The 12341-nt window shown below is 39.3% G+C and overlaps 2 protein-coding genes across 2 annotated transcripts; both read left to right on the forward strand.

Annotated features, from left to right (window-relative positions):
* The first annotated feature begins 3170 nt into the window (after window positions 1-3170).
* On the forward strand, window positions 3171-6234 carry LOC145111225 (DNA/RNA helicase protein). The gene is made up of 3 exons (XM_079047520.1): window positions 3171-4684; window positions 4781-5072; window positions 5166-6234. Exons 1-3 carry the CDS (start codon window positions 3254-3256, stop codon window positions 5966-5968), a joined length of 2526 nt encoding a protein of 841 aa, XP_078903646.1. The 5' UTR covers window positions 3171-3253; the 3' UTR covers window positions 5969-6234.
* Window positions 6235-8636: 2402 nt separating this feature from the next.
* LOC145113900 (uncharacterized) lies at window positions 8637-11997 on the forward strand. The gene is made up of 5 exons (XM_079049940.1): window positions 8637-9218; window positions 9301-9324; window positions 11375-11555; window positions 11649-11928; window positions 11985-11997. Exons 1-5 carry the CDS (start codon window positions 8637-8639, stop codon window positions 11995-11997), a joined length of 1080 nt encoding a protein of 359 aa, XP_078906066.1.
* The last annotated feature ends 344 nt before the right edge of the window (window positions 11998-12341 follow it).

The raw sequence follows: 12341 nt of genomic DNA on the forward strand, positions 1-12341 counted from the left end.
AATGGGTTAAGACCTTGAGTTAAGAGCTTTATGGACGTCAAACAGGATAAAGTTTGAGACTTTATGAGTCATAGGCCCTTTTTGTCACTAGATATGGTATATGGGCTTAAGTGCTTAAGCCATTAAGCACATGGAAGGATTTTGGTACAGACGCGCGTACGCCCCTCGTACCAGAGGAGTACGCCCAACGTACGCCCTCTGTTGGGTTTTTGAATTTGGGCTGTGAAGTATTGGGCTGTTTATGGGCTAGCTGGGCTTGGGCCGTGACTGCATAGTATATATGGAGTAATTTGGGCCCAATAATTATTATGGACCTTGGATCTAGGCCCGATTAGAAAGATGGGCCCAATTTAGTAAATTGGGCCAATATTGGGCTTTGCATAAAGACTTGGTTTTGGGACTTGGCTCAATAAAAGGAAAATGGATTTAAGGAGTGGTGTGGGAACTTGGCCTAGAAAGTCATGTTGGATTCTAACTTGGTGATTATCATGTGATAGTTGGGAGTACCGGTGAGTCAGCGGTCAGGGATTTGCAGAATTTCGGCAGTTGCAAGGTGAGTTATCCTCACTATACCAAGGGTCTTAGGCACCAAGGTCGGCCCTTTGAATTGTTATTTGAGTAATTGCTATTGTGATATGTTAGTTTGGTATTCTGCTAGAATGGATGATTATATGCTAGTATGGCTGGTTAGATCGGCATCCTGGTAGACTGGATGTGGCTATGCTTAGTGACCTGTAGTTGGTCGGACTGTCTGTGTGCTGGTAGAAGATTACATGTGTTATGTGCGCATATTTGAGCAGTTGTAGAGGGTATTCCATCCCGGTAGGATGATAGGGCCCTAGTACGTAGTTTATGTGGACTATTATGTGATTATCTGGTAAGTGCACATGTTGTTAGTATGTGGGCATTCCAACCTGATGGTTGTGGGCCAGGAGTATTCCATCCAGGTAGGATGATTGGACTCATAGTATGTTGGCATTCCAACCCGATGGTTGTGGGCCAGGAGTATTCCATCCCGGTAGGATGATTGGACTCATAGCAGGTTGGCATTCCAACCCGATGGTTGAGGGCCTTAGGTATTCCATCCTGAGGGATGATTGGACCAATAGTAGTGATTGTTGTATGTGTAGGAGTATGGGCATTCCAACCCGATGGTTGTGGGCCGAGAGTATGCCATCCTGGTAGGATGATTGGACTCGTGGTATGTTGGTATTCCAACCCGACGGTTGAGGGCCAGGGGTATTCCAACCTGATGGTTGACCGGACCCATTGTGTGTTGTTTATTGCTGTATGTGTATGGTTATGTGTGTATGGGTATTTTGGGGGAACTCACTAAGCTTTCGAGCTTACGGTTTCAGTTTATTGTTTCAGGTACATCAGGTGATCGTGGCAAGGCAAAGGCGTGATCGTACCGCTCCTCATATTTCATGATTTTATGATTGGGTTTTGGGGATACTCTGATGTTTGAACTGTTTTGAAAACAAGTTGTATTAACTTAATGGTTTTTGAATGGATTAAAATGTTTTAAATTTGCTTAAATTTTATGGATGTTACAAAACTCAATCCCATTCAAAATTGAAACTTATGTTGAAAACTATGACTCAGAACTCGGATCCATCTTCTTCACCTGTAAGAACCCATTTAATAAAATCCTCCATGGATTGAAGGATCAAAGCAAACACCTTGATAAAGCAAAGGGTAGGTGTAACGAGCGTCTAGATCAGTTCCAAAAAGAACCTTAGACTGTCGGCTGTTGAACATCAAATAGGTGACGACGATTAAGGTGGCGGCAACGAGGATTCTGGGCCAGATTTGGGAGGCAGTGAAGCACAAATGTGAGGGTGGAGATGGTATTGGTCGGAGTTTGGAGACAATTGTGTTGATGTTTTCAGTTTCAATTGTTAGTTTCTTGACATATGGAGATGAACAGATTATGCAACCCTTCCTTGAAGAATAACAACCAAATGAGCGTTTGAAAACCCATTATCCAGAAGCATTTTATAGATTCAAAAATCGATTTCAGTTCTAGAAACAAACCTGGAAATCGATTGTTCACCGGGTTAAGCAAGGAGATATGTGGGATTAGGGTGGAAGAGATGGAGGTGGTTGGCAGCGGATGGTGGTGGCGGTGAACAGTGATGGACGGTATAGATGGAGGTGGAGGTGGTCTTGAGATTGTGTGTATGTGTTCTTGATAGTGTTAAGTGTGTGTTTTGGAGAGAGAGAGAGAGAGAGAGAGAGAGGTGGGTCCCATAATTTTTATTAATAAAACTTTAAATTAAATAGCAAAAACCATAAAAAATGTATCAGAAGGGCATTTTAGTCTTTTCAGTTTTCTGAAGGACCAAAAAAGCAACGAAACTAGCTCAAAAGGACCACCAATCCAAAAAAGTCGTGGTTTGGACTAAAACCCCAAAAAAATGCATACCACAGGGATCATTTTTGCAATTTTGTCTTTTATAAATGTTCTATTTTTATTTTCAAACTTATCATTTTGTTCTTTAACCTTACTCTCTTTACACGTGTATCTATAAAAGGGTAAAACCGCTATAGTCAGGGGTGTTCGTTTGGATGGATCGGTTTGATCCGATCCAATTAGGTAAATCCAAATTGATTTTGGTTTTCAAAATATGGATCCGAATAGTCCAAACTAAAATCAAATCCGATCCGATCCGATCCAATTACAATTCGGTTGGATCGGTTTTTTTATTCGGTTTTCAAAAACTAGAACATTTTAAAACAACGTATAATTATAATATAATCCAACTTTTACAGAAGAAGTAAAAACAAACTATTTAGTTGTGATTTAAAATTTATAAACAATTACTAATAATGTATATTATAGTTTAACATTTAATAGATGATTTTTTTTTGAGAAAATTCATATTATTGTTTTTTATTAGGTGAAATTTTTGAACTTATTTGAAAAAATAAATTATAAAATTAATAAATAATTATAGATATATTAATAATAAATAAATAATAAATTGTTATTCAGTTTTTTTGGATTATTCGGTTCTTATTTTATAATCCAAAACCAATCCAAAATAATAATTCGGTTTTGTTGTAAACAAATCCAAAAATCCGAACATCCAAACCAAATAATCCAATCCAAATTATCCAAATAGACATTTCAGTTTTATCAACGGCCCTGGCTATGGTTTCAACTTCAACTATAGATACAACAAAAAGTCGTTGTCGCACTGTGGCTAAAACCCTTGAGCACAAAATCTACATTTTCCAAAAACAGGGGATGAGTTCTAATCGATTACCGCTTGCATCAATCGGAGATGAAGACCGAGATTCCGAGGAATTATCGTCATCTACGCCATCGACCCAGTCCGAAACCTACATGGTGGGTTTCATCGTCGCCAACATTGTCGGTTTACAATACTATTCCGGCCGGATAAGTGGCCGAGAAATGGTTGGTCTTGTTAGGGAACCATTGAATCGCTTCGACTCGAACGCCATCAAAGTCGTCAATACTCGAACTATTCAAGTTGGTCATATCGAAAAGAAGGTAGCTAGTGTACTTGCCCCTTTAATTGACTCTAATTTGATTCATGTTGAAGGGATTGTACCCAAAACCCCTAAAAACGCAGCTGCATATAAAATCCCATGTCATATTCATGTTTTTTCAAAGATTGAAGCTTTTGAGATCGTCAAATCCGCATTAGGTTTGTTTTTATTCTCGCCAGATGATCCTTCGTTTAGTATGTCTGAATCTATGGTCGTGAAAGAGAAGAAAAAGGGTGATTTGGATGAGATTTTTAAGCTGGTCGACGATAATTCTAGTAAAAATGTGGTGTATGGAGTTATGGAGCCTCCAGAAAATTTCATTTTACCGGATCTTTTTCTGCATCAAAAGGAAGGTTTATATTGGCTGCACCACCGTGAGAATTCCGATGAGTTGCCACCCTTTTGGGAAAAAAGGGACGAGGGTTTCGTGAATGTGTTGACAAATTATCAGTCCGATATTCGACCCGAGCCTCTACGTGGTGGGATCTTTGCTGATGACATGGGATTGGGTAAAACTCTCACTTTACTTTCTTTAATTGCTTTGGATAAATGTAATGATGTAAATGTAAATGAAGAATTGGAAGATGAGGTTTTGGTTGTCCCAAGTGGTAAAAGATCAAGAAAGGGGAAAGTGAACAAAACCATTAGGCCTAGTAAGAAACAGAAAAAGGAAGAAAACATAGGTGAAATTGGCTCAAAAATGACTTTGATTGTTTGTCCACCTTCTGTTTTCTCAACTTGGATAACACAACTAACCGAGCACACAAAAAGGGGTAGGCTAAAAGCATATATGTACTATGGAGATCGAACTCAAGATGTCTTAGAGCTTCAAAAGTATGACATAGTCTTGACAACTTATAGTACACTCGGAAGTGAACTAAATAACATGAATACACCCATAAAGAAGATAGCATGGTGGCGTGTGATATTGGATGAGGCACATGTAATCAAGAATCATAAGGCAAACCAAAGTGTTGCTGTGACTATGTTGAATGCTAAAAGGCGATGGGTTGTTACAGGAACACCCATTCAAAATGGTTCAATGGACTTATACTCTCTCATGGCATTTCTAAAATTCGATCCGTTTTCAATCAAAAGCTATTGGGATAGATTAGTGCAACGACCAATTGCTCAGGGGAATGCAAAAGGGCTCTCAAGGCTCCAGGTAAGATCAATTAAATCAATAAATCAAGATAATAATAATAATAATACTTTCTGTGTCTATAATTTCATTTAGAAAATTGTTTTTATTTGTGTTTAGGCATTAATGGCAACTATTTCTTTGAGGCGGACGAAAGAAAAGACTGAGATTGGGTTGCCTCCAAAAACCATCCATACATGTAATGTGGAGCTTTCTGTAGATGAACGTAAGCTTTATGATGAGATGGAATCAGAAGCTAAAAGTTTTGTTGAGAAATATATTGCTAATGGAAGTGTGACACATAATTACTCAACTGTTCTAAGCATCATTCTAAGGCTTCGCCAGATATGTACACATACAGAATTGTGCCCTGAAGACGTTAGGGCATCACTTTCATCCTATAATTTTGAAGGTACTTTCTGTTGTTTTATTTAATCCTCCACTTCATGCTTTTCATGATGTACGTATGTTTTGATCTTTACAAGTGATTCATTTGATTACACAGATGCATCCAACAACCCAGAACTTTTAAAGAAGTTGGTTATACTACTACAAGACAGTGAAGACTTAGACTGTCCAATTTGCCTCTCTCCACCATCCGAACTCATCATCACATCATGTGCCCACATCTTTTGTCAAAACTGCATAATTCGAACACTAAAACATTCAAAATCTCTATGCCCATTATGTCGCCACCCCTTATCTGAATCCGATCTTTTCTCACCTCCACCCGAGGTCAACAAACTTCCCGCTTCCACTTCCTCTTCCTCCTCCTCTTCCTCCAAAGTAACTGCCCTTTTAAAGCTCCTTGAGGCATCAAGAAACGAAAACCCGTGTATAAAATCGGTTGTATTTTCTCAGTTCCGTAAGTTGTTGCTTTTACTCGAGGAACCGTTAAAAGCAGCAGGGTTTAAAACTATTCGGTTAGATGGGGTAATGAGTGGGAAGAAGAGAGCGGATGTGATTAAAGAGTTTGGAGATTCGGATGGATGCGGGCCCACGGTTTTGCTTGCGAGTCTTAAAGCTTCGGGCACGGGAATTAATCTCACGGCGGCTTCGCGGGTGTACTTGATGGAGCCGTGGTGGAATCCGGCGGTGGAAGAACAGGCGATGGATCGTGTCCATCGGATCGGACAAAAGCAGGATGTGAAGGTTGTGAAGATGATTGCTAAAGATAGTATTGATGAGAGGATATTGTTGTTGCAGGAAAAGAAACAGAAGCTAGCGAGGGAGGCTTTTAGGAAGAAGGGGAAGGAGGAGAAAAGGGATGTAAATTTGGATGATCTTCGTACTTTGATGTCGTTGTGAAATAGGGCGAATGTAAAAGCCTTTGAAGTTTGAAGTTTGAAGTTTGAAGTTTGAACTTGACTTGCAAATGCTTGCTTTTTTGGTGTAGTTTGTTTGTGGATATTAATCATGATAGGGAAAAATGTTTGTTGTTGGTTTGTCAAATTTGGAATTAAATCAAGACGGAAAGTAGGTTGTTAACGGGTCTATCTGACTTGACGTGTTTGGATCATTCCGAAAATTTATTTGTTTTGACATTTAACCAAAATCATTTATTTTGTCGCTTATACCGTTGTGATTGGGATTGGTATTTTATGATGGATTAATGGTTGTTTGGTATTCAAAAGAGGACATACTCCTTAACTATTGGTGCTCCACAATATAAAATATAAATAAAATCAAAATCCTTTATTTGTCACCTGAAATATCACGGCTGGGATCTGGAAAAATACTATGATGATAAAGTCAATATTTCGTGGGAGATACGTGGGATATTTACAAGGCATGTATCGATAAGTACCTTGTGCAACATATTAGTGTTTTAGGTAGGTGTTTTAGATGTAGTGGATGCACTAGGTGTTTTGCAAGACATTCACCGGTATAATTTATAAAGATGCATTCCCCCCTTTTTCATTTAAGCTCCTTTTTTAAAAATCAAAATTTATTTTAGACAAAACTTCAAAAATGGTCCCTGTGGTTTCCAAAAATATCAAGTTTAATCCCTAAGTTAAAAAAACCTCATAGATGGTCCCTGTGGTTTCAAAACTTTTAACATTTGGTCCTTCCGGCTCACTCCGTTAGCATTTCACCGTTAACTCATTTTTTAATAAAATATTGCAGGGGTAATTTCGTCATTTCAGTTGTAACCTTCTTACTTTAATATGAAATGATTACCTATTGCTTGCACGTCACTACCCGTCCCTTTCCCAAGAAGATAACCATTTACATATGTATTCATCGGGTTCATTCCCATCGTAGAAGCAAGAACAGAAATTGGGATTTAGGGTTTTAAGCTGCAGGAATTGCAATGGTGCTATCAATATGGTGTTTTCGAGAAAAATTTGTAACCGTGGAGGACTTAGGAAAAAGATACGGTACAATACTACAACAAAACTTGTTTTTTCTTGGTCGATTGTGTTGACGTAGAGAAATCATTGATTTTACTCTTTATTTTTTTTTGTGTTTGCAGAAGGATATGACAACTATTTCACGTTGAAGATACACTACAGTGGTGTCTTCACCAAAGCACCTGGAAGGAAATACGTTGATGGTGTTGTAGCATATGTAGATGATGTTGACACTGATTTATATTCAGTTCATGAGCTTGACGACATGGTTCGAGAACTAAGGTACAAAACTGAGCAAACCCTTTACTACCATTTCTGTATCCCTAAATACCCTTTGGACTATGGCTTAATGCCTTTAGGTAATGACCAAGATGTACTTAAAATGGTATCATATGTCCCTAAACACAGACTTATTAGGGTGTATATTGAAACTGGTCAGACAAGGGTAGTTAGTTATTACAAGTCTTCTTCTAAAGTTGTTATTGAAGAGTTGGAGCCTGATAGTGTGTCACCTGAAATGAATAGAAAGAAACCTTGTAGGAGAGAAGCAGGATCATGTAGTAGAAAGCTTGATCTAAACAAGTCTATGAACCCTGATTATGAGCAGTCACAAGTATTAGATGTTGATGAAGGGCATGATTACTCAAAGAGTATTCTGCCATTTATAAGGTCACAAGCTAGCAAACAAAGTCATGTCATTCAAGAGGAAGTGGTGAATCATGAAATTGAAACTCAAGAAGAAGTGATCACTAGTGCAGTTGAAACTGAAGAACCATTGGGAACTTACCATGTACAGGAACCAAACTGCCAAGCTGATGATGGAGCTAATACTGCAACAGTTGATGACTATGAACCATTTATAGAGGATTACTCACTTTATGCTGATTATGATGCTGAGTTTAATGTTCAAACTTCATTTGAACAACAACCAGAAGTGGATTATCTAGAGGGTATGGTGAGTGATGATAGTGGAGAGGCTTTCTACTCTGAGAGTGGCCATGGTTCTGAGGATAGTGGAGATGATTCTGATGACAGTGAATACAATGTGGATGAGTCTAACATACAATTTGATGTAGATGTAGACATGAGTGAATTCCATAATGTTGTTGATGTAGATGAACATGGAATCTTGAACAATCATTCAAAAGATGAAGGGAATGACATGGTTGATGATGAGTTGGAAGTTATTGCCACTGATGATTATCAATTTTGCGGGATTTCATGAAGATGATAGGAAGAGACTGCTAAAAGAGTTGAGTAAGTCAAGTACATGCTCACATGGAGAGGTTCATGTAAAACCATTTCAGATTGGCCAGGTCTTCAAAACCAAGCGTGATGTTAAAAACTACATGAACTCACACGCTGTAGCAACAAGGAGGTCTTTATACCTAGCCAAAAATGACAAAATCCGGATTAGGGTGAAATGTAAAGGTGTTGTAAGTAAGCCATCTAAAGTAGTTGATGGTGGTGGGCCCTCAACTAGAAGTAGGGCAAAGTGCAAGGGTAAAGATGTAATTGCCAATAAAGGTACATGTCCATGGGCAGTCCAAATATCGAGGGCTAATGAAAATTAGGATTGGTTGGTGAAAATAGTACAGGATGAGCATAAATGTTTGCAAACAATGGCGGTTAAAGCTTGCACTTCCAGATACGTAGCAAACTTAATTGTTCAACAAATTCAGAGTAACCCTAAAATTTCAGTGAAAGCTTTACACGAAGAGTTGTGCAAGAAACTAGAGGTAGGAATGTCATTGCAAAAGGTTGCTAGGGCAAAGTCAATGGTTGAACTTATCATTAGTGGGGACTACCAAGTACAGTATGGATTTTTGAGGGATTATGTGTTGGAGCTACTCAACACTAATCCTGGTACAACAGTTCGGATTGATGTGTATCCAGAAACCTCCCTGTCTATTACCACAAGAACTTTTAGAAGAATATATGTCTGTCTGGGTGCATTGAAGTTAGGATTCAAATCTGGGTTAAGAGATTTTCTAGGTCTGGATGGTACTTTCATGAAGGGCCCTTACCCTGGGCAAGTGTTAACTGCTGTAGGGTTGGACTCAAACAATGGCATATACCCTGTAGCATATGCAGTGGTAGAGACAGAATCAACAAGTAGTTGGACATGGTTCTTGGAACTGCTAGGAGAAGATCTGGATATGGGCCCAAATTCAAACTTTACATTCATTTCAGATAGACAAAAGGTGTGTACCACCTAACTTTTTTTTAGTACCATTTCTAAATACATTTGGTTAACTGATGTTGCATACATTGACTTTTGTTTAGGGAATAATACCAACAATGGAGAAGGTATTTTTGTAACATCCCAACCGCCAGGTATTATTAATTTTTTTCCTTTTAGACTTCATGTTTAAGGTCTACTCGACGAGTTGGCGCTATGACTCGTCGAGTAGCAGCGGGCCAGGACACGTCAATTAATGAGTGACTCGTCGAGTCGGCATGGGGGACTCGACGAGTAGGAGCTGGCAGTGGAAACCTTAATTTTCAGGGTTTTGTACCCTATATATTGGACCATTAGCGCCTCCCACTGTCCTCTATCACCCTCTTGAGACCCAGAAACCCTAATTGCCGTGAGTGAGATTTGGAGAGTGTTTTGGAGCTTTGGGGAGTGACTTTTGTGAAGGAAATTTGTAGATCAAGAGGCTAGCATCAAGATTTCCGTGTGGATCCAAAGTCTACTTCAGTTTGGGCACGTTTTGGAGGTAACCAGCTGTTACCTTAACCTCTTTTTCTTCTAAGAATCATTCATATGTGAAAACTAGGGCTTTCTTTAGTTATTCATGAAGGGATTTTGGTATGGGAGCTAGATCTGAAGTTGAAACTTCAGATCTCAACCTCTTTTGAGTCCTAAGTCCATAAAGTTTCCAGCTCTTGCAAGGATGAGAATCTCCCACGGTGTAAAGCTCCATTAGAAGCTTAGATTGGTCATTTAGAGCCTTTAGGGCCTTGCATGTGTGTAAATTTTGCAACTTTACGTGTTAAACATGCCTTAGAAGCTTGGATCTGTAATCTGGAACCTTGGCATGGCTTAAAAAGTGTCTGCATGGATGAAGGTCTGCAAGGACTCGACGAGTTTCATAGTCAACTCGGCGAGTCATATGAAGATGGTCGTGAACTCGTCGAGTTGATGAACAAACTCGGCGAGTCCGTTGAAGATTGCCTTGAACTATGCGAGTCGTTCGAAGACTCGGCGAGTCGGCTAGGGTTTCATCTAATTCTTGGACACGTATGAACTCGACGAGCTAAAGGGGAACTCGATGAGCTAATCAAGGATTTCACGACTTCTCGAGTTCAGGAAGGACTCGACGAGTCGATGGTCTGCACTCGACGAGTCGAGTCAACATGGACTGTTGACTACGACTGGGGACGTTGACTTTGACCAAGAGTTGACCAGTTGACTTCTGAGAGTATTCTGGTAATTTGGAGATTTACGAAAAAGGGTTTTATGGTAACGATAGGTGGTGGAGTTCGTGTTGGTGATCCGGGAGTTGAGCTTCTAGTTTCAGACGACAGTTGCGAGGTGAGTTTTCCTCGCTATACTCAAGGGTCTAAGGCACCAAGGCCGGCCCTTTGGATTATTATATGGTTATGTTATGCTAGTATAATCTGTTAGATCGGTATCCTAGAGGGTAGGATAATATTATATGATATGTGGTATGATCTGTTAGATTGGCATCCTGGTAGATAGGATGGTGTTATGTGTTATGTGGTAAGATCCGTTAGATCAAGTATTGTCTATAGACTGTTATGTGATTATTTATTATATGTGCACATGTTTGTTTGGCGGTTGAGGCTTATCTGCTTGGTGCGAAGGCCAATAGACATGGGCATTCCAACCTGTAGGTTGTGGGCCGTGAGTATTCTATCCCGAGGATGATTGGACTCAGAGTATGTGGGCATTCCAACCTGTTGGTTGTGGGCCTGGGGTATTCCAACCTGATGGTTGATTGGACCCATATGTTGGCAATCTAACCTGTTGGTTGTGGGCCTGGGGTATTCCAACCCGATGGTTGATTGGACCCATAGTATGCTGTTATGATTCTATGTGTATTGTTGTGGGTATGGGTATTTTGGGGGAACTCGCTAAGCTCTCGGGCTTACAGTTTCAGTTTATTGTTTCAGGTACATCAGGGGATCTCGGCAAGGCGAAGGCGTGATCGTACAGCTCCTCATGTTTTGTCTATGTTTCTGGGAAAACTCTGATATTATACATTTTGAAAACAAAGTTGTAATGATTTTTAATGGTTTGAAATGTTTTAAAAAGTTTAAATTGGTTGAAAATTTTTGGGTGTTACAATTCCCCAGTACAGAACACAGGTTCTGTTTGAGGCATATCCAGGAAAACATGAAGAAACAGTGGAAAGGAAAAGACTTAAGTGACCAGCTTTGGGAGTGTGGTAGAGCAACAACAGTCAATCATTTTAACAGAGCAATGGATGAGTTGAAGAAGATCAATGAAGAGGCTCATGCTTGGGTGTGTAAGATCCCAGCAAACACTTGGGCTAAATCTCACTTTAGTGGTAAGTTTCTAGAAATTGATTGATAAATGTTAATCTTCCCTGTTGTGTGTTTACTATATGTGTAATTGTCTTCTCTTAATATCTATTATTCAGGAAGGGCACATACTGATTGTTTGTTGAATAACCTTTGTGAGGTATTCAATTCTAAGCTAGATGAAGGTAGGGATAAACCTATTATCACTTGCTTAGAGTATATTAAAGAGTATCTCATGAAGAGGTTATGTGTGGTGCAAAAGGAAATAGATAAGTGTGAAGGACTTCTAACCCCTACTGTAACTACAGTGTTTGAAAAGATTAAGACTGATGCAGCTAAGTATGTGGCTAAATACAATGGGGCAGGAAAGTACCAAGTGGCAAGCACATGGAAAGACCAGTATGTGGTAAACTTGAATGACCAAAGTTGCAGTTGTAGGTTTTGGGAGATTACAGGTTTCCTATGTAGACATGTTGTTTGTGCTATATGGGACAAAATTGAAAATGGTGAAAATGCCCCACATGTTGATGAATGGGTCCATCCTTGCTATAGGTTATCAACATGGAAAGCCATGTATTTCAACAAAATTGATCCATTGAATGGACGTTCAATGTGGCCTAAAAGTGACTGCCCATTCACTTTACTTCCACCAAAACATAAAACACAGGTTTGTATTTCAAGTAGACCAAATATATAGTATACATGTGAACATGGAATGAATTCAATTTTAACTATAGTATATCAATATGTGTAGGTTGGGAGGCCTAAGAAGAAGAGAAGGAGGGGTGTTGATGAGCCAAACAGCCAAGCTG

This window comes from Lactuca virosa, chromosome 5, assembly GCF_052849685.1.
Source record: "Lactuca virosa cultivar CGN04683 chromosome 5, Lactuca_virosa_CGN04683_v6, whole genome shotgun sequence".
Taxonomy (NCBI): Eukaryota; Viridiplantae; Streptophyta; class Magnoliopsida; order Asterales; family Asteraceae; genus Lactuca; species Lactuca virosa.

Coding starts and splice junctions, on each gene's coding strand:
- LOC145111225 (XM_079047520.1), top strand. CDS start 3,254: ATGAGTTCTAATCGATTACCGCTTGCATCAATCGGAGATGAAGACCGA. Junction 4,685..4,780: donor AAGGGCTCTCAAGGCTCCAG/GTAAGATCAATT, acceptor ATTTGTGTTTAG/GCATTAATGGCAACTATTTC. Junction 5,073..5,165: donor TTCATCCTATAATTTTGAAG/GTACTTTCTGTT, acceptor TTGATTACACAG/ATGCATCCAACAACCCAGAA.
- LOC145113900 (XM_079049940.1), top strand. CDS start 8,637: ATGGCGGTTAAAGCTTGCACTTCCAGATACGTAGCAAACTTAATTGTT. Junction 9,325..11,374: donor TAATACCAACAATGGAGAAG/GTATTTTTGTAA, acceptor AGGCATATCCAG/GAAAACATGAAGAAACAGTG. Junction 11,556..11,648: donor GGCTAAATCTCACTTTAGTG/GTAAGTTTCTAG, acceptor TCTATTATTCAG/GAAGGGCACATACTGATTGT.